Raw genomic sequence first — 26,096 nt, forward strand, 5'->3', positions numbered from 1 at the left:
TAAACCATCAGCAAAATAAATATGTAACAATGAGAGTGGTAGAAATAGAATTGCTCTGTCGCTGGAATCCATGGAGAGGCAGTCTTTCCTATATAGATAGCCCGGAAGTCGCAGTACACAATGCCAGAGCAGTTTATCAACTCAACTCTATAAGTACCAGATCTCACTGTGTCCGCCAGCCACCCTCTCCCGAAAAGTAACCATAAGTATCGCAATGGGGCACATTGGCAGTAATTCTCACACCATTAGACCAAACAATCTCCATAGTAGAGCCCATAATAGTCGCGGTAAAAGGTTCACGACTCTGCAGGGACTGGCGGATGCTTTCGAGCTCCTTCCAAGGAATATTGACGACTGCAGGGGCCCGTTGAAATGGAACCGCCGGTTGGCCGCGAGCATTCTTCTCGAATACCCATGGCTCACCGTTGATCATGAATACACCAGCCAGAGAATCGCCGTTCTGGCTGGTTAGGGATCCGATCCATTGAGTCATGACTGGATAGTCAGCGGGCAACTCTGCAATTTTCCAGGAAAGGTACTTACTGGCTTTGGGGAATCTCGGGAGCTGTGAGAAGGGAGAAACTAGGAAGGGGGTTAGGAAGGGGGCTAGGGAGGATTTGCTTCTTTTGTGGCACATTTACATATCTGTCCAGAAGATGCGACGATGAGGATTTGCCGTGTATCCCGGCCGGACATGCAGAGTTTACCGCTATATCCATGGTGTCATATCTAACCATACCATGAATGGATGTTCCAATTCACCGCTCGTTCTTGTTATGCTGTAGTGCTTATGCGGCTTCTTGAATCTTTGCCGTATATGATAGGAGCATTGCCGAAAAGTGGCTTAAGTTTAAAAGTGAGGAGTCTTTAGCCGAGTATAAGAGCAAATCATATCGAGCTATGATTAAACTCTAGAAGTACGAAGCACCCGAATAGGAAGTATACAGACATATGACCTGTCACAGGCTCTAGGGCGAAAGTGGATCGGCAAGCGTTCCCGCACCTAATTTCCTTTCTGTGGGGCCTTGCAATATATAGCTGGGTGTGTTCTTTGCTTAGCACTCTGTAATAGCCCTGATAATGGTCTGGTATTATCGGTCTGTAGGGTTACGGATATTATCATCGGGTTACTGAGTTACCAAAGCGACCCTAATCAAATACATCATGCAAATAGAACCATATTGGGCAGATGCTGCAGCTACTATTACATGCAGGCTAGACAGCTGCATGGATCTTCCTAGTCATTAAGAAGCTTTGAATAATTTGACCAGGCTGCTAAATGTTTGTGTCAAGTATGATGGAGTTATGCAGCAAGTGGGCCAACATAGACTAGAAATAGTGGAGCGTATAGCTTGGGTTCTTGTATATTGTTCCCATTCGGCAATCAGCGAGGTTATCCGTGTAGATCAGAGGCGACCTTATATCAAATTAACTAACCGTGTTCCTGCACCAGAAAGACTTTGAAGGTGACCTATAAGCTGTGAGCAGTGGACCACGAGTATCGCATATTTGAGCTAGCACCTGGAATGATCCTGACTATCTGCGTCAGAACCGTTATCCATAAAGCATCGAAATATCACAATTCTTTGGTGTGCATGGGAAATCTAGATGTGGATATCCTGCATGCTCAAAAGAGAAACTATGGAGCTGCCCTAAACTTATGCAATATTACTAACTCCAATATTCACAAGCGTTCGATAAACTCATTCCAACACACACATTTGTAATATGTCGAGATGAATGGAAAGTCGGCGTTGTTGCATGAAATCGGCGTTCCTCCGTGATATAATTTATTCTCGGCAGCGTCGCCGATCCAAAGCGGGGAAAGAGAAACCCCAGAATGCCGATATCGCGGGGCCTTGATTTCTATAGAAGACATCCTCTCTTCTCTTCATCCAAACCATCAGGTTGCCCAACTAACCACCATGGCCCATCTTCAAGCATCGAATCTATTCTCGGTCAAGGACCGGGTGGTCGTGATCACCGGCGGCGGAAGTGGTAAGAACCTAATTATATCACAGATACAAACGTGTACATGTAAGCTAACAGAAACACAGGCCTCGGACGTATCATGACTAAAGCCCTGGACGCCAATGAAGTCTCCAAGATCTTCATCCTAGGCCGACGCGAAGACGCGCTACAAGAAACCGTCTCGCAAAGCATAAACGGCACCATCATCCCAATCCAATGCGACATCACCTCGAAAGAATCACTGGAGGCAGCCTACAACGCCATCGCCGCCCAAACAACACACGTCGACCTCCTAATTGCCAACAGCGGCATAATGGGTCCCCTCATGAAGCCCCCGCAACCCGCAGCAGACGGGACCCTCCCGCCGCTGTCGCAAGTACGCGATGAACTCTTCAATATCCCCATGGAGGAGTTTAACAAAGTGATGAATGTAAATGTTACCGGGTCGTACTACACGGTGCTGGCGTTCTTGCCTCTGCTGGAGGCGGCCAATAAGCGCCGTCCTGCGCCGCAGAAGGATGTTCTTGCTGCCCCGACTGCGCAGGTTATTATCACTAGCTCTATTGCTGGGTTTATTCGCAAGGTGCCGTTCAGCTTCGCGTATAACTCTTCCAAGGCCGCTACGACCCATCTGGTCAAGATGCTTTCGACTTCGTTTGCTTATTACGGTATTCGGGTTAATGGCATCTCGCCAGGTCTGTACTACTCAGATATGGCCAATCATATCTTCCAGGCTGCGGGTATTGAGGGTCGCGCGATTTCTGACGGCTCATTCCCGAGGGACATGATTCCTGCCACTCGCGGTGGTAGTGAGGAGGACTTTGCGGGTTTGATTGTTTGGCTGGCTAGTAACTCGGGTGGTTATATCAATGGTAATATCTTAGTTACTGATGGTGGTCGGATTTCTGTTTGCCCTGCTGTGTACTAAGTGAGGTTTTGTTCAGGCCAAGTGCAGTTTGGGTATACAGCTGTACTGAGCTTCAATGAAAATAGAGATATGTAGAGTTCTTGGTTTCCAGATATGAATGTTTAAACGCTCATGAGTAAAGGCAAATGAAAACACGAAACGAAAATGACCTTCGCAGGCCAATCTCAAGGTCATGGTTTGACTATTTAGTAAGTCGCCGTCAATCGCTGGACCAGATAATCGCCTGAAGTAATCGGCGAGTATTTTTTGGCCACTTGGATTTCCTCGCCAAAAGTTCCCGGCAGCGCTTCAATAAGTTTATCGTTGTTAGGCTGGCAGAAATACGCTATGCTGTACCGAGCAGGATAGTCCGAAGCATCATCCCCAGAGCCCTCGGGCACGGGTGGCTGAATTACTCGGTGACGGGTACTCTTGATAGTGTCATTGGACCATCGGGCAAGCAGATCCCCAGCATTGACAACAATAGCATCAGCGATGGGAGTTGCATCCACAAAGGTTCCCTTGGGGCTGCGCACTTGCAGACCGCCGTGTCGATCCTGGAAAAGCAGAGTGATTGAACCATAGTCGCTGTGCTCGCCGGCACGGACTTGGTTAGGGTTATTTTTGAAGACTTCTTTGCTGACAGAAGGATAGTGAAGCAGACGGAGGTTATTGTCACCGGCATTGACAGAGTCGTCGAAGAAGTGCTCCGGCAAATTCATTCCCAATGCAATGGCCTGCATGATATGTTTATGTAGGGTCTTTCCCATTTCAAAGAATGACTGCATAGTTTTTTTGAAATCTTTTCCTTCGTCGTCGAGATGATCGGGCCAGCGATTGGGCAGGCCTTCGACTCCCTCACGACCAAGTTCCATAGTCTCCTTGATGTCCGGCGCGGACGCACGAAGAGTGTCGACGCCAGTTGTCTCGTCGACGGTGGTTAACTTCTCCCGCCCGATAGCGACGTAACCACGGTTCGACCGCGGGGTCGTCCAGCCCAGGGAATCCTTTTCACTCTGGGGGCGGGCGAAGAAACGGGCAGATGACGCAAACACCCCGGACACCACGGATGGCGGAATGCCATGTGCCTTCAGATAAAGGAAGCCGGATGTTTTGAAGGCTTCGGTTATGGAGAGAGCGACGGCATGTTTATCGGATGGGGTCCCCGTGAAGAATGGGCCGAAGTCGATCAGCTAGAGCAGATCTCATTAGTCGTGGCTTGGAATAACCAGAGACAGAGCATACTGGTATCTTCAAATCATCCTTATCTACCGCGGCAGACGCTTGATTGTCGGGGGTGTTGGAGGTCATTGCGTACACGGCTTCGGGGAATTTGTATGAACTCTGTTGCTGTAAGAAGGCACCGAGACAGTGACAGAAGCCTGTAAAGCGAGTGCACGAATGGAAAGAAAAGATCTCAAGAAGAGGGGAAAGTCGGAGAAGGGGAATATCATAGGTCGGCGGCATACATCGACAGATAAGCGTGGATGGCTGGGCAGATAAGCCAGAAGATAAGCGTTTATATTCGATTTGTTGGAGATTTGACTGTTTGTATCGTCGAAGGAATGTTATCAGGCCATTTGGTTTGATTGCTGTACATTTGATCGTGAACTGACAGCGCAGATCAAGCCCACATCCCCCACTCCTCCCCAGTGACCCCTACCGACATAGATCTTCGCATCTCAAAGCTGAAAAGAGGGCGCATCAAAGAACTAAATACGCTGCTGACATACAGTGATGAATGGCGACAAGACTCCCCCGAGGAACAAACGGTGCGATTCCACATCTTTTACCACAACAGTCGAACTAGGAAGCCATGTGGCATCTCTGTCCTCCACGAGCTTCGTGACTATACAATCCTTTCCGCTATGAGTTCTCAACTGAGCGGCTATTCCATTGACCGCAAGAACGGTAACAGGAGCAACAAACCCGTATGGGTCCTCTGTAGACTTCATAAACGCAATGGAATCAGGAAATCCGGCAGCCAGGAGGTTCCCATCTGCATCGAGGGACAGATTATCGATCGGGTATCCCGTATAAATCTTGTCAACTTGAATCAGCTGCTCGCCAACCAATTTGTGAACAGTGACGGCTCCAGTCACTGAATGAGCCACATAGTAGAGCCCGTTCTCCTGGACGATGCCATTGGCAAAAGAAAAGCCTTTGTCGGCAGCGACATGGCACTCTCCGGTGTCAGATCGACAATAGGTGAGGCTTCCTTCGCCAATCAACATTCCTAACGCCGCGAAAGTGCTGACCTTGGCGTCGTGGTCGTTGGTAATTACGATCCCCAAGCCATCCTTGTCAACGGCCAAGTTGTTAGGCGAGATGATCGCGTCACTGGCTATAGTCTTGACATACTCAAGTGTCTCTGAGGCATCGTTCAAATCGAATATGTCAATTGTGGAATTCGCTCCAACGGCCCAAGCATCAAGGAACTTCCCTGTTGTAGGTTCGATTGGGGGTCTATGATTGATCAACCAGAATCGAAGTCTGCCGTCAACACTGCGCACGTCAAATCCATGTAGATCCAGATTGCCGAGGTAGCCACTGATTTTCAGCTGATGGAGGCCATACAGCCCGTCCGGGCCGGGTTGGTCAATATTCAACACTGCGATATGATCCGTGCGAGATCTTGCGGAGATGTTGTATTTTCTGCCACCCGGACTCCATCCCTGTCTGGACTGTATATTTCCGCATGCTGCGTACAGTTTCCTTCCTTGATCATCTAGCCACATATCCTCACATCCTTCTAAGAGAGGGTGCTGGAGGCGAGTGCAGGTCCATGGGAATTCTTCAATTGGTTGGATCTCTCGGCCGATGCCGATTGTGAGAAAGATAATGTTGTGCAAATAGGCTTTGTAAAAAATTCCCAGGGCGAGCACAATCACGGCCCATCTCACAGCTCGAAGTCTGATAATTCGAGCCATTGTGAAGGTTGGGATAAATGATGGGCCGATGCCTTGATGCCTGATTTGGACCTGGTTCCTGGCCGCTTCCTATAACTAACTAACTAGTTACCGCTCTTCATTTGTTACTCTGCCGGTCTTCATTCAGGCATCCAGGCCAAACGCAGGCACCAAGGCATCATTACTTACTCCAAATGAAGGTTTGACCCCGCCAAGGTTCCAAGGTTAGGCGGGGCTAGTCAACCTTACTAATCCTTGGTGCCGATGTATAACTACGGAGGATTAACCCTTTTTATTGGTTCCAAGACGAATAAAATGAGCATGAGGTAATTATGCGTTGAACATGCTCATGCTTTATGTCTTGGATCTGCTTGTCCTCCGTACTCTGCATATCACCAAGGCCTCGGCCCTCCACCTCGAAGGTTCCAAATGTCCACTTGCACATTAATAAGCTGATTGGGAATCACTCCAGTACGGACCTCGGTAGTAGCTAAAACCCCAAGGCTTCCTTCATCACCTCCATTTCCAATATACACTATCTCTCCCTTTTTCATTCAAATACCTCTCTCGCCAAAATGACACACACTGTCCTTGTTATGTACCCGAACGAAGTCGACGTCCACTTTGACGAGACCTACTACATGAAAACCCACGTGCCACTCATCGAAAACATCTGGAAGAGCCACGGCCTGATCAGCTGGCATGTCACCAAGTTCACCACCGCGCTTGATGGTTCGCGACCTCAGTATCTGGTGATCACCACTCTCCAGTGGGAGAGCGAGGAGTCCGTGAAAGCTGCTCTGCAGAACCCTGCCAGTGCGGGGGTGTTTGCCGATGTGCCCAACTTCACCAACGTGAAGCCTATCACTCTGGCTGGTTCCGAGCTCTAGTGTTCATGAGTGTATGTCAAATTGCATGTTGATGATTGCTTCAGCGCTGAAATTGATAGTTGCCAATGAATGAAATGGGAATGGATTATAACCGAGTCTTGAAGGCCTTGGCATTTTTAATGATAAGCTGTATATCTCCTCTATCAAGCGATAGCACATTCAAATTGCATTCCTCTTCTGTACGTAACATCAAAAGACCACAGACCAGACTTATCGGAGATAAAGGGATTGTAACATCTCCGCGCTTCAGAGGGGCGTCCCCGCTCAACAGCTCTTATCTATTCCTCCCCTCACTTGGATATCCGAACTTGGATACCCCTGCCTCTCTCTTCTTCTTCTCTTTTCTCGATTCTATCTGTATTCCCAAATATGTCGCGCCCTCTAGTAGTCGATGTCCACACCCATGTGTACCCTCCATCGTACATGGCGATGCTACGCGCTCGCAAGACAGTCCCCTACATCCACGACCCAGCGAGCGGAGAACCGCGCCTGATAATTCTGTCATCAGACGATGACCCATCCATTCCAATCGACGAGCGCGGCCGTCCCGTCGACACATCCTACTCCGACATCAATGTCAAGCTAACCTTCATGCAACAACATGGCATTGACTGCAGCGTGATCTCTCTCGCAAATCCCTGGCTAGACTTCCTCGATCCCGCCGAAGCCCAACAATGGGCCGAGCGCATCAACAACGATCTAGAGGAAACCTGTGCCCAGAACAATAAGTCCACTGACCCGGACAACACCCTCCCTCTGCAGGGGAGGTCAACTTTGTTTGCATTTGCGACTTTGCCGCTGAGCGCACCCAGTGCGGATATCATCGTTAACGAAATCAAGAGACTTAAGACCCTGCCTCACATACGCGGCGTGATTATGGGGACCTCCGGGCTGGGAAATGGTCTCGATGATGAAGCGCTGGGTCCGGTTTGGGCTGCTCTGGAGGAAACGCAGTTCCTTCTCTTCTTGCATCCTCATTACGGTCTCCCTGATGAGGCCTTTGGTGGTCCCGAGGTAACAAAGCGCTACGGCCATGTCCTCCCCCTGGCGCTGGGATTCCCGCTTGAGACCACCATTGCGGTTACCCGCATGCTGCTGTCCCGTGTCTTTGACAAATTCCCGCGGCTGCAAATCCTGCTGGCGCATTCGGGTGGTACGTTGCCGTTTTTGGCGGGGCGCATCGAGAGCTGTATTATGCATGAACGGAAGTTTGTGGAGAATGGTGGCGATGTCCCTGGTCCGCAAAGGAGTATTTGGGAGGTCTTGAAGACAAATATCTTCCTTGATGCTGTCGTCTATGGGACTGCTGGGCTCAAGGCTGCTGTTGCTGCCGGGGGAGGTACTGATCGTCTTATGTTTGGTATGTTCTCATATATATTTTTGGTAGGTGGACTCAAGCTAATATAACATAGGTACCGATCATCCGTTCTTCCCGCCTCTAAATGAGGGCGAGAAGGAATGGATCAGTGTGACAACAAATTATAAAGCTATTGATGCGACTTTCGAGGGGGAAAAAGAGGCTGTGGCTGCTGTTTTGGGTGGCAATGCGGTTCGTGTTTTGAAACTTGAATAAGCACATATACTATCTAGCATAAATATCGCTATACGGTCTGTAGATATAATACCAATAGCAATGAGGTATAAAGGAGCACAGTGAACAAACATAAGACAAATGTAGTCATGATCTCAGGCTTTAGGTTGGAGCAACCACGGTCCTCAACACATCCCAACCAACAAGCCGCCACAGCTCCTGTGTAAGCCAATCCGAAAACTCTCTCTGATCCATCTGTTTATTCTCAAGTACCTGAGGAGGCGGAGTATGCGGACGCCGCAGGCCCTCCCGAAACAGATGATCATCAGGTCCGAATACAGCCCGGAGGAGAGACTTTTGCAGACGATCTTTGGCTATTGTGACAAATTGCCGAGCAGCAGATGCCTCGAGGGGTGATTGACGGGACTCGGCATTAAGCATTCTATCCAGAAGCCGAATCAGATACTTGGCTTCCAGTTGTGCCTCGTTCGGCCCAAGACACTCGTCAGTCATTGCCTCCAGTCCGTTTGGGAACGTCATCCCGGGGCAGATGCCCATTGGCAATCGCAGGTCATGGAACACGTGAAGAGCTAGCATTTTGCCCATTCGATCAATGACAAGGAAGAGAAACCCTTCCATTACTTCCTGGTCTTCGGTGCGCGTGAGATTGAGGGAGAGGGCCATCGTGCAGAGCAGGTCTGCAAGGCGAAAGGTTATTTCATTCTTGGTAGCTAAGCTGTTCGCTTTTGGACGTTTGCTTTGTTCTTCGGGTTGCGTGGTAGGCTTTGGGTCTCCACTCGATTTTGTGTTTTTGGTGACTGGCTTTTGCTTGGATATTGAAGTACAATGCAAAGTGAGTGCTGTCATGGTTGATTCGAACAGACCTACTAAGTAGTAAATGACTTGGCCTTGGTGCTGCATTCTATTCTTGGCTCCGCCAATCTTGTGCAATGCTTTGTGTGTGAGATGGAAAGCAACTGTCACACCATTCATAACATCATGTGTATCCGGCATGTTGGCTTGCCCTGTCTGAGAAGGTTTCTGCTCTGTCATACTGCTCTCCCTCTGGATAGTTTGGATCAGTTTTTGCTCTGCGGATTTGCAGAGGATGACTGCCTTCACGGCCAGAGAATTAGCCTCAGAGCTGCTAGTTGTCCTTCTTTGCAGGGCTTTTTGAACGGTATGCAGATGCCTATTGAGACATAAGACTGTAATGACATTAGTTATCATCATAGTCGGTCGATGAAAGGGGAATCAAATACCATCCTCTTCTCCTGAATCATCATCATCCATCAATGGTATGCTTTTCTGCATATTTTTTGGTAGCTTTATGCGTTTCTTGGCCATGTTTGAACTATTCGTATTCTTGCCAACAGCAGACGCCTTGCGTTTGTTTGCCGGCAAGCTCTCATTGTCATTTGCAGTGCCATTGACACGCAGTTTGACAAGAAGGCCTTCAATACGCTGGTTAAGCTCATGGACTTGATCTTGTAGCTTGCTCTGTCCTGCCTCGGACCGTTCGTATGCCTGTTGCCAGAAAGAGACGCTATCGAAGAACTTGTCTGTTGCAACAATTTGGCCCAAGTCCTTGGTCTTTTTAATGAAGTGCCGAATCTGCAAAATGTATTCTAAAATGTATAGTCAATAATCGAATGGTCTGAGTCTGTAAAGGTTGGATCTTCGCCTAACCTTTCACGCTTTGCCCTGGTGGTTTTCCCTTGACAACAGCCAATGCCAGGGCTAATTGAAGCTGAGTTGGAGGTGTAACACTAAGTTTAGATGTTGATATGGTTGTCATCTTGTCAATTGGCTCGAATAGATCATGGCTCGTGGTAAAAGAGCTACCACCTACAGGTTGAGAGTAGAAACTCAAGATGCACACGTGCCCAGGCATTATATATCTCTACCTCGATCGTACAATTTTAGTCGTAATAACAACCAGACTCAATTTTTGAAAAATTTAAGGCCAAAGCCTGACGAAATTCCGAATTCTGAATGTTTTGTTTCAATCCAGCAGCTTAAATAACATATTTGCTGATTATTTCGCAATTAGGATCTCATAGTATACTGGTTGGCGGCCTGAGGCGAAACGCATCCACCGCCCAAGCTCTGAACTCGAACCTACAAGTTTCAATCTCAACAACAACCTCGGTTCAAGAGCTCTAATCTAGGGTTAATTTCCTCTCGGGACTATCACTGTGCTCTTTATAACCTTACGCCCTGATAGAGCAACCACATTGCCGAAAACCGCCACATCAAACTCTCCACTTCATCTCCGCAAACTTCCAAGGCGACACCAGTCGCATAAACCACCAAGATGCCAAACGACGATCTCAAGGCGCACGCCGCCTCGAACCAAGATTTCTACGCCCTGCTAGACATCCAACCAGCAGCCACTGAAACCGAAATCCGCCGCGCATATCGCCGCACCGCACTAAAGTACCACCCGGACAAAATCAAAAACCCCACCGCAGCAGACATCGACAAATTCCATTTTCTCCAGATTGCCTACGATGTCCTCTCCGACACATCAGTGCGGCAGCTCTACGACAATGCGCGGGAAGCGCGGGTGCGTAAACAGCGCGAGCGGGACATGATGGGAGCGGCGAAACGAAAGATGCGCGAAGACCTAGAAGCGCGGGAGAGGGCAGGCGCCGCCGAAATAGGCAGCGCCGGTGTCAAGCAAGGTGTCAAGAGATCATGGGGGACGGACGGGGACGAGGATGCGGAAGAGAAGCTGCAGCGGGAGATTGACAGGATTGCGGAGGATGGGCGGCGGAGGCGACGCGAGGCTGAGGAGAAGGCTAAGAAGGAGCTTGAGGATGAACGGAAGAAGATTCAACAGCAGGAAGAGGAGGCTCGCAAAGCGGCGGATCGGAGTAGCCAGCGCGTGGATCGCTCGAAGGAGGGTGGTGGCGCGCAAGTCCCTGAGCTCGAGCGTGCGGTGAAAGTGCGCTGGGTGCGGGAGGGTCGTGGGTTGGAGCTTGATATTGAACAGCTTGCGGTGCTGTTCAAGCCGTTCGGAACGATCGAGAATACCCTTGCGCTTAAAGATAAACGCCAACGGATTGGAGACAACAAGGAGAAGAAGACTGTTGCAACGGGCGTGGTGGTTTTCACGTCTATTGTGAGCGCCCATACCGCCGTTCTCGATAGCGAGAAAAAGCTTCGTCAACATGCTGGTCAAGATGGCGAATGGGGCCTTATCGAGTCTGTCTTCTGGGCCTCCGGCAACCAACCTGATCTAGGTCCTGGTATATCACCCAAGCCCGACCAAGCTGTGCCTGCACCTCCACCACCAGGGCCCTCTGTCGACACTTCCAGCAAGCCTACTAAATCATCATTCAACTTCCAGGGCTTGAAAACAGCTCCCCCACCTGACAAAGCGCCCTCGTTTGGTTCATTCGCTTCTGCAGCTGCTGCGGCAGCTGCCCCGAGTGCAACGTCATTCAACCCATCCACTCAGGCTCCAGCCGCGCCAAGTCTGCAGGAGGTGATGATGATGCGGCTGAAGAGTGCACAGCGTGAGAAGGAGCGCAAAGCCCTCGAAGAAGAGATGCTACGAGAAGACGAGGCCGCAGACGCAGCGGCAGCAGCGGCAGCGAAGGGCACCTAGCTCTCCCATGGAGGCTAGCTTCATTTCTGCATATTTGAAAAGGTTGATCCTAATTCTACCATTGTATTTAGATTCAAAAGATACCCCAGAGCACGTTGTATTTGCAACGTTGAGTTGAATAGAGATACAAAAGCTATTTACATGTGACATTTTGTGCTGTGTTATATTATACATGTGTAGTGGGTATACACTTAGAAACCTCAGTCTCGGTGCGATTCGGCTTCCTCTTCCTCTTCCTCTAATTGCTCCTCTTCTGCTTCACGATCACGGGGAGCGGGTTTCTCCTCTTTGCCACCCGAGATGAACTCTCTAAGCCAAGGCGGAACGAAAGCTCGTACTCCGACCTCATTAGGCTGTTCGACTTCCGGAGCCCAGGATAGCTTGAAGTGGTGTTCATGAGGACGAGCAGGAGCCTCACCCATGAGCGCAACATCGGTCATAACTTCAAGACGGCACAGCGCAAGTCCAATATTGCCAACGCCATGAAGGAACGTTCCCGCACTGCGGCCTCGGCGGGTAGTGGCACCAGCCTTAATAATATCTGCTTCACCAGAAGGTAAAGCCAATTGGAAAGATGGATCATATGTGAGAGTATCCGGGGCACTTTGCCCATCCTGACCCAAATCATAAAGCTGAACTGGCAAAAGACGCTTCCGCGTAACGCCACGGTGGTGGGTGCGAATCGTCAATTCCTGGCCGACATAACAGCCCTTGCGGAAATCAATACCGCCAGCCATATCCATATTGCACTGCAAAGGCAAAGCCGATCCACTAATAACCTCCGCCTGGCCCTCCGCAACGCCGTGTAGAAAGCGACGGACGGTGTATGAGTCCAGCGACACCTCGGACCCGACGACCTGAGCCTCATCCGGGAAGTGAGTGCGCAGACTGTCCGAGCCAGGCGTAATAATGCGGGATCCGAAGCCCGGAGCACGCGTGTCAATGCAACCGGCAATTTCGGAGGTAGGTGAGAATGGTGACGGCGATTCTGACTCTAGACTGTATGAAGCCCACCGTTGCGGCTCGGCGTGGTTCTTCCAGGAGGACCATATTGTGCGCTCGCCTTCCTCTAGAGCGCGGAGCTTGAGCTTCGCGCGCAGCTTGTGTTTCTTGAGGTGCTTCAGCAGGACGGGGACCTGGTTTTTGTCTACCTCCACTAGCCAGCCTGACTCGGCACCCTGGGCCTCTGCGCCGGGGAGCGGGTAAATGAAGGCATCGTTCAGAACTCGGCCTTGCGAATTGAGGAATGCGGTGTATGCGCCTGTGCGTCGAATATTTCGTTTCGGATCGTTGGGGACTAGCATATTCTGGGTCATCAGACCCTGGAGGAAGGTTGTGCTGTCGATGCCGGTGATGGAGATCAGTCCGCGGTTTGTGAGTCGGCTGTACCCTGCTGTCGGCGGGAGGGGCGCATTTTGACTCTGTTCGGTACGCTGTGCTGTGGTAGAGAATAGCCTGAGGCGGACCAGGCAGCGGCCACAGACCGAGGGGCGCGGGCGCATCATGGCTGAGTTGGTGTAGCGGAGCCAATGTGAGTTAATCTATTTCTTTACAAAGCTCGATGACGTTGGGCGGTGAACCGTGGCAGTAAGAAAGGTTATTACTCCTTCCGCCCTGAATAATTCCAAAGTCTAGAAGCTACAATTATTCTGAAGGTGTAAAAAACTAATTAATTCCAATACTACACTATTTCTATGTATGTCACATGTGCCTATCTAGGGGCTACTGCAAAGCCACCTAGGTAAGCTTGTAACCGGCCGACCACGGAGCTACTTATTGCCCTTAGCCACTCCCTCCAAGAACCCAAGCAAGAACGCCTTGTTGCTCGGAGAAGAAACCTGCTGACTATTGGTGTGTGCGCCAGCATCAGATGGCGTACCATGCCGAGAAATAGAATCACCGCTGCTCGGACGATTGCGGGACGAAATTGGGCTGACAAAACCCGAGAATGCTGCCGGCTGCTGGTTGACAGCTCGGGAGTCGAACGCGGTCGTAGAAACAGGCGACGGAGAGACAGGCGCTTTACTAAAGAGAGACAAAAGTGAAGCTTTCTGCTCAGCAGTTTGACTCGGTCGACGGTCAAAGTTGCTCTGTGCGGCTAGGCCCTGGGTATCGATCCCAACGCCTGGCAAACTCAATTTGCGTTCAATAGCTTCTGTCTGAGGAGCTGTGGCCATTAATGCTTCATATCCGGGTTTTTCTGACCGACGCAGAATCTGCGGCTGGAAATTCCTGATAGGTTCAGGCGCCTCGGGTATTTTCGCAGGCAGAACCTGGGTTGCTTGTGCAACGGGTCTCGACGAGGATACCTCCCGTTTGGCAGAATGGGGTCGCGATAGAATGGTAATCGGTGAGGATAGCTGCTGGAGCTGGGGTTGCTCTCGCCGGTTCACGTGGTTCTTTCGGTTTGTTCCAGTGTTTGACTTAGGTGGTTGGCCATATGTCTCAAATTGTGGCACGTTCAACGGTCCAGACACGGTAGCCGATATCTGACCTGCTCCCGGAAGGCTTCTCGTTGCGGCAATCTGGTGCGTGGGTTGGTGATCGCGAGGACGCTGAAGAATCTGCTTCTCTGAAGGTGCCGCAGAGGGTACAACGGGATTGCCTAACAATTCCGCTGGTTCAGAAACACGAGCAGTTTGCGCACCCTTGAGCAAACCCAAAAGACTATCCTGGTGCTGAGACGTCTTACGTGTGTGAGAAGAGCCCTGCATGGGAGCCGCCAAATTCGCTGGACCCGGGCCCTTGGGGGTCTTAACCTTGAAGGCTTCCAAGAGCGCCAGGGAATGGCTTGTGAGCTTCGGTGGAGGCAATTTGCTCGCCGGTGGGACGACTGGGCCCCGGGTTTGAGATAACTGAGCGGATTCAGAAAACTCAGGGTCTCCTGTCCGTTGAAACGGTGCGGGCATATGGCTCGGGTTCAGAACGCCAGGGGCCATAGGAGGCTGATTATGGTGCTGATATTGAGACATAGTGGTGGTTTGGGGGAATTGTGGTATCGCGTTAGGTTTAGGATACCAATTAGGCGCACTGGTCGGGAATGCATCGCCGGGAAGAGCTTGTGGGCCATTCAAGAAGTGCTGGATATGAGGTTGGGATGGGACGGTGTGGAATGGTGTGGAGTTCTGCCGCATGAAAGGAGACGGACCCATGTTCTGCTGCTGCTGAGGGAAGCCGGGGAAGAAATTAGGACCCAAATGAGGCCGTTGTTCTGCAGATTGGACGTTGGACTGAGATGCATTAGGTGGCGCCATAGCATTACCAAGAGAATCCCGAGGGGATGTCTCTTGACGCCCACGCTGCAACAAAGCAAGGAGCCCACTCGCCTTGGATGGGTCAACGACAGAAGCCCGAGCTGGCTCGGAGCCTGGTGTATTAACTTGCGCCGGTGCGGCGCAGATGTTCAAAAGGCGTTTGAGGTGATCCGAAGCATCTTGCGCTGAGGTCACCTCAGGAAGATCACTTGGAATGGCCATTTTTGCGAGGGACATCCCTGGAGTGCCATTGTTAGGGCCATTCTCATCCATAGAAAGATATCCCTCAGCCTGTGCAACTTGGTTTGCTCTCGCATCAAGCTTCTTCTGCTGCGCTATCCACTTTTTCAGTGGGCTGAGAAACGGGGCAACCATGTAGAACTTGTTCGCATTTGCGACTGCAAGTCCTTCATCGTGCTGTTTATTTTTCTTCAGCGTTGGCAGCTCTGAAAGCTTGTACCACTCAATCTTGCTGATTTCCTTTCGGGTACGCGGTTCAAAGTAAGTATCACGGAGCACACCTCGAAAGACGTAGAGTCGCATATGCTGCTCTCTCATCGTAATCTCAATGTATTTAACGTCGTCGTCGTTTTTAACCAAGTTGGCCTCCCGAACATCGAACCCAGTCTCTTCATAGACCTCACGAATAGCACAATCAAGATCCTTTTCGCCCTTGTTGATTTTACCACGGGGAAAACTCCAGTTGGCGCCCTTCTTCCAGCCCTTAACCAAAACAACCTCGTCCATATCTTGGTTCAACATGATTGCACCGCGGACCGGCACGCGCGTCTTGTAATCAAGGAATTCTTGGAAGGCAGCCAAATGATGGTAATGAGACCATGACGACATAAGCGGGCAATGTTGGAAAATGCGCATAGCAAATGTCTTCAAGTTCATTGACGGTAGCGCGGGGTCAAGCGGACGAATGAAGTCTTCGTAGAACCATTGTGCTTCTTCAACTTGAAAACATATCCGTTCAACCGACTCAAGCTCCTCGCGCGGAAGATTGATAATGAAACGGACGCACAAATCATCCAGCCCTGTCAGCAACGGCCCACCGGCCTCAGTCAGCAGCCCGTCGTCATTCCGATCGATCAACCAGGCACTCACAATCTTCTAACCGCATATTTGTTTCGATCATATCGGTAGGTAGACTCTGGCATTTCAAACCCTTGGTGGCTGAGAAATAACTGCTCACTCAATCCGACAGCGCAAACGGTCGAAATAAGCAAGCAACAGGGTGGAGGGAACAGCTTCCAGGGAGGGTGGGCCAACCCAGGGCTGTGTGGATATGGTGAATGGAATATGGCGGAGAATAATCTCAGCAGGAAGTACAGTATGCGAAAGCAGTCGAGGTTCCAATCAAGTCAGAGAAAAGAGTTGAGGTGTTGGGAAGCAGAGCAATGATCGGAGCTGCCCAAGATGGTGATCGGGTGACTAAGGTAATGTGTGGCGGTGATGAACCAAAATAATGTGCCACATATGAATGTGGCTGTGCTGTGGGTTCCAAGATTCTCGGGTTATGACGTGTTGTCGCGCTACCTGACTGTTGATCTCCTGGTGTTTTTTGGGAATTGCTATATTAATCCTCCTCGTTTCATAGTCAAGCACCTTCCTCAAAAATCCTTACGCGCCCTTTATCTTCGCTGAATATAGGTGAAACGAGCGCCTACCGAAACACCTATCTATCCAACCAGGAAGCGTTTGGGGCCTGAAAGGATCAAAGGCTATATGTGCATTGTTTATTTTAGTTGCCCTTGCTCAACATTCGTCTATTTCTTCAGCCCTTCTCCCGTGAAGATTTCAATTTCTGCAACTACTTTTATCTCACGGTTGATCTAAAACAAAGATGTCGAAAATTCTAGTGTCTCTGATTAGCAAAAAGGTGCTAGGTGAAACCGCCAATAATCATTTCGGTACTGAGGTGAGTCCACTTGACCGACCGACATTCATTTGGTTTTGCGAAGGGAGGTCAGGCTAACCCAATATTTTCTATCTGCCCAGGACCCCTACTTCGAAGAAGTTCCTGCTTCACGCCTTGGTCGTACATTTGGAAAAAAGACTCAAAAGCGTCGCAAGGCCATCCCGCCGGGGCTCTCTGAGCATGATGCCAAGGTCCTGACCAAGGTCAAACGCAGAGCTTACCAGCTGGACTATGCTCTTTTCAGCTTGTGCGGAATCCGCTTCGGCTGGGGAAGTGTGATTGGACTAATTCCATTGTGAGTTTCACCAGGATCTATCACACTAGCACCGGGAGGAGACCAATTCTAACAAATGAACAACAGCATTGGCGATATTGGCGACGCTGCGCTCGCGATGATGGTTGTGAAATCTTGCGAAGGAATTGAAGGTGGACTTCCTGCTGCTTTGCGCATGAAGATGTTGATCAATGTGATTCTCGACTTCGTCCTTGGCCTCGTCCCCTTCATTGGTGATCTTGCCGATGCAGTGTACAAAGCGAATACCCGAAATGCAGTCATTCTCGAAACTCATCTGCGCCAAAAGGGTGCCAAGGCGGCCTCGCGGCAGGGCGAAAGAAGGCAGGACCGAGTAGTGGAAGTCGACAATAGTCTTCCCGATACATTTGACAGACAAGAAGATGGAGTCGTGGGTGGCCGTCCACCGGCCTATGACGATGTGCGACCTTCAGGTCATGGGGGAAGGGGTAACGATGCCCCCCAGCCGGCCAAACAGTCCCGGAACAAGTCATTTGGCAGATGGTTCGGCGGTGCGGATCATCCAGAACATGATTTGGAGCGAGGTGGAGCAAGGTAATGCATGGTGCATGAATATATTGAAATCGTAATTCCAGATACCCCAAGATTGTTTGTCGATTATTTTAGGTAATGCGGGATGTTCGCCGTTAGTTAGTTCATTTAATTTTGTCACGAATCAAGAATGTTTGTCTTCAGCAAAGCTCCCCTGGTCGAGACCTCATACATCCGTAGCAGAATTGAGAGCTGTGGTTATCCTCTGCCTGATTCGCAACAGTAACTCCGGAATTACCCTGAACATTTCCCACTAGGCTAGCACAAAGAGCACACGTTGGTGCATTATCAGACGTGGAGGGGTTCAGCTTGTTTGCAGTTCTGGCCACATTCGCCATGACACCTGGATACTTTGCACCTTGGTTCTGGACATATCGCAGCATCAACTCGTCAATAGAGAGGTTCTTGGTAAGGACATTTTCGGAGGGCGGTTGATCAGGTATGACGATATCAGAGAGCTCGGCACAGACGCTCGCATATTGAAGTAACTCAGCCTTATACAGATCACGGAGCGGGTACTCGAACCGCACGCCCCAAGGAGACATGCCGTCAGATACCTGCCAGGTGAGGGAAGCCCCACGTCCCTTGGCGACACCCGCAAGTGCTTTCGCAGCCAGACGGCTGTCCGAGTCACCCCAAATCACAGATTCACAGCCAGACTTTTTCGCAAATTCAACGATCAATCTGGTCAGCAAGACGGTGTCAACGTCGGCCCTAGAAGTAGGGGTGGAAATGGATGCACGGAAGGCAGCTAAGCGGTCTTCATTCGACCGAGTGCTGTCATCTGTGAATTTTGATCCCGCATATTCCTGCATGATATCTTCCACTTCCGGGACATAGTCGAAGATGCTATGAAAAGGTATCCGACTGATAGTGTGCATCGGGAAATTCTTTTCAAGAGCTTCGTAGTTCTTATCGAATGGAACGCCTGTAGCCGCAACAGTTGAAGGTTCGATGATCAGGATCTTGAAGTCGTATCCCAGCGGGCGTCCATTGTCCAGGCGATGTTGTCGATCGGTATTCAATATATGCAACAAGACCGAGGAGGAAACACCAAAAGACACAGGCAGAAGCAACTGGGTTTTAGGGCCATCCAAGCCAAAAGCTCTATAGACACTCAAGCGCGACTGAACTTTGTGTGCTATGAAGCGCCTAAAGCAGGAGCTAGAGAAAAAAATTAAGTCAGAAACTATGAGCTGGAGGGGTTGTAGATTGTCGACTTGTCGCATACCTGCAAAGCTGCCTCTTCCGGGCAATGAGGTCGAATTCTGCATCCTTGCATTCCATGCATGACTTGCTCAGTTCCTTTGCTGGCATAATGACTGCTCTAGAGTATGGGGCTATTCAACCTGGACTCTGCACTCGATATTGAAAAAAAGTCGACCAAAGCTGGAAACTAAAAAATGGTGGCGGTGCCCGCTTAGATAATGGCCACGCGCGGCTTCCCCGGTTTAGGGCCATCGGGTTAAAGAAGAACACCTTAGCCTTACAACCCTTTTTCTAAACACGCCTTACCATATTCGGCTCTCTTTATTCTTGCTCATATTCCTTTATTTGATGCTGTGTGGTCTTAAAGGCCTCATCCTGAATCTCGGAGCATAGTCTCGCTTCAACTCTACGGTCGCCATGAAGGGCTGGCTCCAGACATTGGGCTTGACGGCCCTATTGGCAAGCTATGCGCTTGCTAATGACGCTGAACTAGTATGTCCCTGCACTCCACTATGGGAAATTGTCAGGGTCTAACGTTGTTCTGCAGAAATCCGATGATGCGCACCGACAACGATGCTCAGGGATGTACAGTCGCAAGGCTTGGGGAGGAGATGTTGATCCCTTCATTTTGGTGAAATTTACCAAGTCGGAAGCTCAGGAAAGTGATCCTTTGGCTAGTTTGGTAATCTTCGAATGGTCCGATGAGGGATTGATTGGCCAATACCGGTCCGGCGATGCTGAGGTATGTCTGTCAACTTCATGGGGACAACCGACGCGGCTAATTATTGGATTTAGGTCAAGGAAACAATTTGCGATGCCTCCAATGTTGAGGCAAAAATATGCACTCAAGAACAGCTCGGCTCTTTTGTTCTCACCAGCAATGCCACTGACGTCTCCAAAAGCCCAATCATATCGAAAGCAATCCACCTCAACAACCCCGACGCCGTGAAATACCCTGTCAGAAAGACTGGATTCTACTGCGTTAGCACGTATGCATACTCCGGGCAGGACTACAAAGCAGTGGTTACCTTCCGAAACTCATACGGCGAACTTCCCGCTGCACAAATCGCAAAGCTTCCATTTTATGGAGCCTTGACGATCGTGTACGCTGTTATTGGAGCGTATGTAACTTGCAAAATCGACGGACTCGATAGGTTTTGAACTAAATGCTTACGCGTAACTTTAGATTTTGGGCCTTCCTTTACGTGCAGAACCGTTATGACATTTGTATGTTGGGTTCCCTTCTACCATCCGAGCCATGCTAATACTGGATAGTGCCCGTCCAAAACTATATCACCGCAATTGTGGTGTTCCTGATCGTCGAGCAGCTGATGACGTGGGGATTCTATGGTAAGAGACAACAATTGATTCCTTGCTTGACTTCTTCTGATTTTTCTAGAATACCAAAACCGCCATGGTCTGAATGGCGGCGCAAAGGCCCTTATGGTCATTGTAGCAGTGCTCAATGCGGGCAGAAATGCTTTCTCTTTCTTCCTCCTCCTAATTGTCTGCATGGGCTACGGCGTGGTCAAGCATTCATTGGGCCGTACCATGATCTATGTTCGCATTTTGGCCATTGGTCACTTTGTGTTCGCGGTCGTCTACTCGGTTGCCAGTCTTTCGATCACCCCTGATAGCGCCGGTCCTCTAGTGCTTCTGATTGTTCTGCCCCTTGCCGGAACCTTGACAGCTTTCTACGTGTGGACCTTGAATTCCCTGAACGCAACGATGAAGGATCTTATTGACAGAAAGCAAAAGACAAAGGCGATGATGTACAAGAAGCTGTGGTGGTGCATCCTCGGCAGCATCATTGTGATCTTTGGTTTCTTCTTCATCAACTCATTCGCTTTCGCTGGACGCAGTGACGCCAGCTTTGTGCCCGAACACTGGAAGGCGAGATGGTTCGTTCTTGATGGCTGGTTAAACCTGGTTTACTTGTTCGATATCGCATTTGTGGCTTATCTGTGGCGACCAACTGTCAACAACCGCCGCTTCGCCATGAGTGATGAGGTATGGAGCTCTTCCCTACATATACAAGAGCAGAATCGAGATGCTAACATCCCTTACAGCTTGCTCAAGATGACGATGGATTCGAGATTCGATCATTCGGCAGTGGTTTGGATGAAGAAGATGCCTATGATGCTCCCCCGGATTATCCTGGCAGCTCAGCCGCCGAGGGCCGTGATCTCTCCCCAGTTCCTCCCAAGCCCTTTTCCTCCGCACCCCGCCATCGCGAGTCGCTCGACGAAGAGACAATATTCGCAGTCGGCGAAGAGGATGCTGAGAGGTGGTCTGATGATGAAGAGTCTCCTCGCAATTCAAGCGAGAGACAGAGACTCACCGGCAAGGACAAGGATTAAACTGAACATTGACTCGTCTTTTTTTTTAATACGGTCGTTTTCCCTGGTTAGTGTAAAAGCCGATCAGGACCAGATATCTGGTAGATTGATGGGGTTGTCATTTCACTTAATGTACAACCTGCCTCCAGGGCAAGGATGCAAGCATATCATGGCGTTGGTCTTTGCTTCACACTTATGTCAAATACTTAGTTCTCCTAGCTCTCTTTTTATTTATATTATTGGCTTATATCGTGTTGCTTGGCCACGTTCTTGGATCAAGTTAATAAAATAGCGCAGGTTACATCTTTGTGGCTATACGGTATGAATTTATCCGAATCCGAATTCAAAACACAGCCCACTATCACTGTCTAGTATCATTCTCATTTCTTTTGCAACTCCAAACATCCGACTATGGATTTCGATCATATTGCTGAGAATAAGAATGAACAGAAGGCTACTATTTGGTTGAAACTTTGGTCAAGCCGAAGCCCAGAAATCTTGTCTATACAGCTTGCTAAGAAGCATCGCCTAGTAAACCTGCATCTGCACACAATCCACGTCGCTTTCATGAAGCTGCAGTACCCTGATTTAGCTTAAGGGCAACCTGACCTAGTCAAATAGTGGATTTACCTCGAGGACATACCTTCCAACAGTTCGGAGTCTTCATAGTAATAACCGCAGCACAATGTCAAATCGATTTACCAATAACCCGATGTATTTGGCCAAGGATGATATCCGAGACGTTATATTGAGAACCCTTTGAAGGGGCTTTCTTGTCTTTTTAGGTTTTTTTATAGCTAGAACCTTCTATAACTAAGGTTCGAACCTGGAGGCCCTGGATTTGAGTCATCCGGAGAGCCTCAAGTGGACCTCGGGAGCCCCAGTCTCTCTCGTCTTTCAAGATATAAATTGATCATTTCAGTATACCATATTTCCAAGCTGAACAGGACTTTGAAATGTTTTGACTACATAAGAACCGATAAAAGCAGTCTTATCGCACTTGCCCCACGAACCATCAAAACAACAGCTCCGACTCTCAGACAACACACACAACAACATTAGCAGACGCCTCACCTGCATATGCAAGGCAATATCACCATCTTCAAACATCACATGCCTGTAGCCAGTGCCTAAGCACACACAATGGCATCCGAGACGCATCCCCACGTCCCCGCAAACCCATCCTCCATTTCCGACAAAGAAAGCGACAACGACAACGCAAGCACAGCCACCGCAAAGCCAGAACCCCAAACAACAGAACCCAGCTCCAGGGCTAGCACGACCCTCTCAGCCCAGCTGAATCAAGAATGTAACGACCTACTCTCCCAGATCGACACCTACCAATCCCTCCTTGCGACCACGCTACGGAACCCACAGCTTGTCGAGGTGCGCCAATTCCGCTCCAGCGTAGCCTCCGAGCTGAGGATGCTGGAGAAGCTAGGACGGCAGATCGAGGGGGCGATTGGAGGGACAACCGCGGGACCGGAAACAAGTCGAATGGAAGATGGGGTGACGGGGTCGCGTGATCCTGATTTGGAAATGCGGCTTGTGCATGCGCTTCGCTCGTCCAATTTGCCGTTCTACCAGGCTGTCTGGAGGATCGCGAGCGGGTCTTGTTCTGGGTTGGTTGCGCTGGGTAAAAGGTTTTACTGGGATGGGGAGACGAAGGCGACAGAGAGGAAGAGTGCTAGAGGGAAGGGGAAGGGGAAGGGTGAGGGTGCTGCGCAGCCAGAGAAGCAGCCTAACAAAGATAAGCGCAAGAGTGTGTTTGTGGATATTGTGGCTGACGATGGAGAGGAGTGGGTCAAGGTGTCTACTGTCTCGGAGAGCCGGCTTTTGTTCGAGATGGCAAAGAAGGGCTGGGAGGGTGATAGTGATGATGATGAGTGGTCTGACGGAGGTAAAAGACGGACTATTTTGCAGAATTTTGATGAAGATGGGAATGAGGATGACGATGATGAGTTAGAGCTCATTAAACTCGCCCGGGATCTAAAGAAGGCGTCTGACGCTACGCGCGTTAAATATAAACATCCTCGGCTACGGGTTGTTATACCTAAGATTGAAGAGGGAAGTGTTCCTGAGATTGATGCTGTCTTGAACGAGATGCGGAGCTATGGTATTCGGGTTGACTGCCAGGGGAATCTGCCAGCAGAGACTCGCACCGGGCTAGACCATCTGCTGCCTCAACCGTTCAAAAACTTCACTTCGACTCTGAATGTCGACTGCACTTTACTCCTTGCCTTGGTGTCTGACTTGTCTCATATCAAGGACATCCCGCCACCACCCTATGTCCATAGAGCCATCGTTCGACAAATCGAAGTTGAGCGGGAAAAACCACTGCTCACTTCTGAGCTTTGGCCGGCTATGGATGGTCGCGAGCTCGTATCCACGACAGAGGCTGCAGTGCGCTTCCGGGAAATTGTCGGAATCATTGGGACAGAGACGGAAAAGAGCCGGACTCGCATGTTGCTGGGAGATCCACCATACGAACAACTCGATCGTGAGGCTGTTCTCCAGAAGTTTCAAGAATTGTCTGATTATCAGGTGCCCACAAATTGGAAAATACCCATCAAAGTGGTTGCAGCCCAGCCAGTCATTGACGCGGCCAAGACACAAGGTCACCTTTATCCAGTGGTACATGAAGTTGGACAAGGCCTATCGGACATCAATCAGAGCGTGTTTTTGTACGGTTGGGTCACCGGTTTGACAACCATTTCCAGCAATCGCACAATTGACAAACAAATCGAGGCCACCGTTGAGGACAACAGGAAAGGCGATGATGACCTAAGAGGCCCTGACGTTTGGATCTGTGACACGGCACGAAGTTTGGTGGGCAAGGACAAAGATCGAAAAGTATAAGCATAGAGGTTCGGTCATCTGCTAGACGGTTGGGATAGAAGGCGCTTTTCTTGACGTTGACAATTTCTGAACATGGTGCCATTGTTCTGCTGGGCATCCAATCATGCAGTATGTTTTATACAACGATTGGCTGAGAGTTTGAGAGAAAATCGGAGAACTTGGTCCTTTCCATCGCGCTATCAGATTTTATTTACTTCTCTGAAGATTTGCCGTGGTCGTCAGGGACATAGAAGATGATTTCCTTGTCGGCACTGGCGATCATATTGTAACGCGGGTTGTATTCCACCATGGCCGCGCGATTTGGAGCAGACAACCTGGCCGAGGGCTGCAGTGTGATGTCCCCCCGGGCGATCTGTCCCAAGTCCCACACGAGCATACCGTGTTGATCACCATTGCCTCCAATAACGTATCGACCATCGGGAGTGAAACAGGCGTCGCCTTGTCCGAGCGGCTTGCCGGTCGTAGACACCGGTGCAGCACGACCAGATGATCCACTCTTGCCTTCTAGGAAAGCCTTGAGTGTACCATCAAAGGCATCTAGAATAAAGTGACCATGGTAGTCCGTTCCAAGCATCAAATATTTTCCATCATTGGAAAACTCCAATCGAGTCCATGCTCGTCCTCGCGTTGACGGTGTGAATCTCTCCTCGTATTGTGCAAGGTCGAAGGTGGAGAAGGGCGACTTGTCAAAGTTGCGGAAGTCGTAAAGAAGGATTGAAGCTGTGGATTGAGAGGCGATTGCAATGACTGTACCCGAAGGGTCAAAGGCAGCAAGGTATGGTGTCGCAAGGTTGAGCTTTCCCTGCGGGTTCCTGGAATTCAGGTCCCACAATGTCACAGTATCGTCCTTGGAGCACGACATGAAGGCGTCGCTGGCCGGGGATTGAGCCAGACAAGTTACTTGGTCGTTATTGCCGGTGAAATATCGTATGTATCCCTCGTTGTGAAGATCCAGTAGCCGCAAATTATCTGTCAATGGTGAGCTGGGTAGCCAAAAGCAAAGGCATTCAGTCGCATACTATCAATCTTGGTACTCGCGTGAAGGACCTGGCGAGAGTGATGGGTGAATCGCGCAAGATGAACACCGTATTTCTTGCTGGCAACCGATTTATTGTATTTGCCCTCTTTCACGTCATAAACATGCATACTATCATCGTTCCCGGCTCCGATCAGAACGTCGCCCTGGTCATCAAAGTCCAAAGAGGTCACGTATTTGGACGGGTCTTTTTTACAAGGGTGGAACCCCTACAGAATAATCATATCAGAATGGTGCCACAGTCCCAACATTCAATTGGACATACCTTGGATGGTCTGAAGGTGTCAATGATATCCGTGATTTTCTGCGACTTGAGGGGAGCTTGGGCGGGGACCGGACCCTGCTGAGGTGTTGATTGGCTTTCAGCCATGGCGGTATGGTCGGTGAAGGGTCCTTAAGATATATTATATGAAGGAATTGCAGATTGCGAATAATAAGAGCTTGACGGGAACGTGAAAAAGAGGCAAAAAATACATAGAACTGATAAGCTCCAAATTGAAGCTCCGCGACTGGGTATTTTTGCGCGCCTCACCGCCTCGGCTGACATAAGAATTCCGGGGCCGACGCCGGAGGCCCCAGGCTCAATTGACCAATGAGCGTTTCACCGAGTCCCAGTTCGCCGCATGTAAGCTTTTATGTCCACGGTTATCTCAGGGCGCGTCTTGACTCAACTTCTGCAATATCTGGCCCTAGGTGAAAATATTGTGCATTCGTTCATATTACTCACCTATACTTCAAATTGCGACTTGGCTATACAGCCTCAATAAATTGCACATATCCCGTGGAATCTCCGCTACTGGCCGCATT

General features: G+C 49.8%; 15 protein-coding genes across 15 annotated transcripts; 7 read left to right on the forward strand and 8 right to left on the reverse strand.

Moving 5' to 3' along the window:
* Positions 1 to 163: 163 nt before the first annotated feature.
* LCP9604111_1270 (uncharacterized protein) lies at positions 164 to 637 on the reverse strand (the record flags this gene model as incomplete). The annotated part of the gene is made up of 2 exons (XM_039076427.1): positions 164 to 495; positions 544 to 637. 2 exons carry the CDS (start codon positions 635 to 637, stop codon positions 164 to 166), a joined length of 426 nt encoding a protein of 141 aa, XP_038933818.1.
* Positions 638 to 1,925: 1,288 nt separating this feature from the next.
* Positions 1,926 to 2,899, forward strand: LCP9604111_1281 (SDR family NAD(P)-dependent oxidoreductase; the record flags this gene model as incomplete). The annotated part of the gene is made up of 2 exons (XM_039076538.1): positions 1,926 to 1,998; positions 2,058 to 2,899. 2 exons carry the CDS (start codon positions 1,926 to 1,928, stop codon positions 2,897 to 2,899), a joined length of 915 nt encoding a protein of 304 aa, XP_038933829.1.
* Positions 2,900 to 3,084: 185 nt separating this feature from the next.
* LCP9604111_1292 (isopenicillin N synthase family dioxygenase) lies at positions 3,085 to 4,189 on the reverse strand (the record flags this gene model as incomplete). Its single annotated transcript, XM_039076649.1, has 2 exons — positions 3,085 to 4,071; positions 4,124 to 4,189. The coding sequence occupies 2 exons, from the start codon at positions 4,187 to 4,189 to the stop codon at positions 3,085 to 3,087; spliced, it is 1,053 nt and encodes a 350-aa protein (XP_038933840.1).
* Positions 4,190 to 4,590: 401 nt separating this feature from the next.
* LCP9604111_1303 (uncharacterized protein) lies at positions 4,591 to 5,808 on the reverse strand (the record flags this gene model as incomplete). The annotated part of the gene is made up of 1 exon (XM_039076760.1): positions 4,591 to 5,808. One exon carries the CDS (start codon positions 5,806 to 5,808, stop codon positions 4,591 to 4,593), a length of 1,218 nt encoding a protein of 405 aa, XP_038933851.1.
* A 554-nt stretch (positions 5,809 to 6,362) lies between these two features.
* On the forward strand, positions 6,363 to 6,750 carry LCP9604111_1314 (uncharacterized protein; the record flags this gene model as incomplete). The annotated part of the gene is made up of 3 exons (XM_039076871.1): positions 6,363 to 6,613; positions 6,678 to 6,688; positions 6,737 to 6,750. 3 exons carry the CDS (start codon positions 6,363 to 6,365, stop codon positions 6,748 to 6,750), a joined length of 276 nt encoding a protein of 91 aa, XP_038933862.1.
* Positions 6,751 to 7,046: 296 nt separating this feature from the next.
* LCP9604111_1325 (amidohydrolase family protein) lies at positions 7,047 to 8,250 on the forward strand (the record flags this gene model as incomplete). The annotated part of the gene is made up of 2 exons (XM_039076982.1): positions 7,047 to 8,037; positions 8,090 to 8,250. The coding sequence occupies 2 exons, from the start codon at positions 7,047 to 7,049 to the stop codon at positions 8,248 to 8,250; spliced, it is 1,152 nt and encodes a 383-aa protein (XP_038933873.1).
* A 120-nt stretch (positions 8,251 to 8,370) lies between these two features.
* Positions 8,371 to 10,006, reverse strand: LCP9604111_1336 (uncharacterized protein; the record flags this gene model as incomplete). Its single annotated transcript, XM_039077093.1, has 3 exons — positions 8,371 to 9,416; positions 9,471 to 9,836; positions 9,898 to 10,006. 3 exons carry the CDS (start codon positions 10,004 to 10,006, stop codon positions 8,371 to 8,373), a joined length of 1,521 nt encoding a protein of 506 aa, XP_038933884.1.
* Positions 10,007 to 10,525: 519 nt separating this feature from the next.
* On the forward strand, positions 10,526 to 11,824 carry LCP9604111_1348 (putative cell cycle control protein (Cwf23); the record flags this gene model as incomplete). The annotated part of the gene is made up of 1 exon (XM_039077205.1): positions 10,526 to 11,824. The coding sequence occupies one exon, from the start codon at positions 10,526 to 10,528 to the stop codon at positions 11,822 to 11,824; it is 1,299 nt and encodes a 432-aa protein (XP_038933896.1).
* A 200-nt stretch (positions 11,825 to 12,024) lies between these two features.
* Positions 12,025 to 13,329, reverse strand: LCP9604111_1359 (YgfZ/GcvT domain-containing protein; the record flags this gene model as incomplete). The annotated part of the gene is made up of 1 exon (XM_039077316.1): positions 12,025 to 13,329. The coding sequence occupies one exon, from the start codon at positions 13,327 to 13,329 to the stop codon at positions 12,025 to 12,027; it is 1,305 nt and encodes a 434-aa protein (XP_038933907.1).
* A 264-nt stretch (positions 13,330 to 13,593) lies between these two features.
* Positions 13,594 to 16,219, reverse strand: LCP9604111_1370 (decapping enzyme complex catalytic subunit DCP2; the record flags this gene model as incomplete). Its single annotated transcript, XM_039077427.1, has 2 exons — positions 13,594 to 16,118; positions 16,189 to 16,219. 2 exons carry the CDS (start codon positions 16,217 to 16,219, stop codon positions 13,594 to 13,596), a joined length of 2,556 nt encoding a protein of 851 aa, XP_038933918.1.
* A 708-nt stretch (positions 16,220 to 16,927) lies between these two features.
* Positions 16,928 to 17,853, forward strand: LCP9604111_1381 (DUF4112 domain-containing protein; the record flags this gene model as incomplete). The annotated part of the gene is made up of 3 exons (XM_039077538.1): positions 16,928 to 17,002; positions 17,083 to 17,297; positions 17,364 to 17,853. 3 exons carry the CDS (start codon positions 16,928 to 16,930, stop codon positions 17,851 to 17,853), a joined length of 780 nt encoding a protein of 259 aa, XP_038933929.1.
* Positions 17,854 to 17,986: 133 nt separating this feature from the next.
* LCP9604111_1392 (uncharacterized protein) lies at positions 17,987 to 19,163 on the reverse strand (the record flags this gene model as incomplete). The annotated part of the gene is made up of 2 exons (XM_039077649.1): positions 17,987 to 19,010; positions 19,078 to 19,163. The coding sequence occupies 2 exons, from the start codon at positions 19,161 to 19,163 to the stop codon at positions 17,987 to 17,989; spliced, it is 1,110 nt and encodes a 369-aa protein (XP_038933940.1).
* Positions 19,164 to 19,472: 309 nt separating this feature from the next.
* LCP9604111_1403 (uncharacterized protein) lies at positions 19,473 to 21,415 on the forward strand (the record flags this gene model as incomplete). Its single annotated transcript, XM_039077760.1, has 7 exons — positions 19,473 to 19,547; positions 19,603 to 19,797; positions 19,851 to 20,176; positions 20,242 to 20,282; positions 20,331 to 20,405; positions 20,455 to 21,065; positions 21,125 to 21,415. 7 exons carry the CDS (start codon positions 19,473 to 19,475, stop codon positions 21,413 to 21,415), a joined length of 1,614 nt encoding a protein of 537 aa, XP_038933951.1.
* A 1,122-nt stretch (positions 21,416 to 22,537) lies between these two features.
* LCP9604111_1414 (uncharacterized protein) lies at positions 22,538 to 24,253 on the forward strand (the record flags this gene model as incomplete). Its single annotated transcript, XM_039077871.1, has 1 exon — positions 22,538 to 24,253. One exon carries the CDS (start codon positions 22,538 to 22,540, stop codon positions 24,251 to 24,253), a length of 1,716 nt encoding a protein of 571 aa, XP_038933962.1.
* Positions 24,254 to 24,443: 190 nt separating this feature from the next.
* On the reverse strand, positions 24,444 to 25,659 carry LCP9604111_1425 (WD-repeat containing protein SWD2; the record flags this gene model as incomplete). Its single annotated transcript, XM_039077982.1, has 3 exons — positions 24,444 to 25,222; positions 25,273 to 25,498; positions 25,555 to 25,659. 3 exons carry the CDS (start codon positions 25,657 to 25,659, stop codon positions 24,444 to 24,446), a joined length of 1,110 nt encoding a protein of 369 aa, XP_038933973.1.
* Positions 25,660 to 26,096: the final 437 nt, after the last annotated feature.

The sequence above is a fragment of the Penicillium roqueforti genome (genome assembly GCF_015533775.1).
Source record: "Penicillium roqueforti strain LCP96 04111 chromosome Unknown scaffold_01, whole genome shotgun sequence".
NCBI classification, from domain to species: domain Eukaryota; kingdom Fungi; phylum Ascomycota; class Eurotiomycetes; order Eurotiales; family Aspergillaceae; genus Penicillium; species Penicillium roqueforti.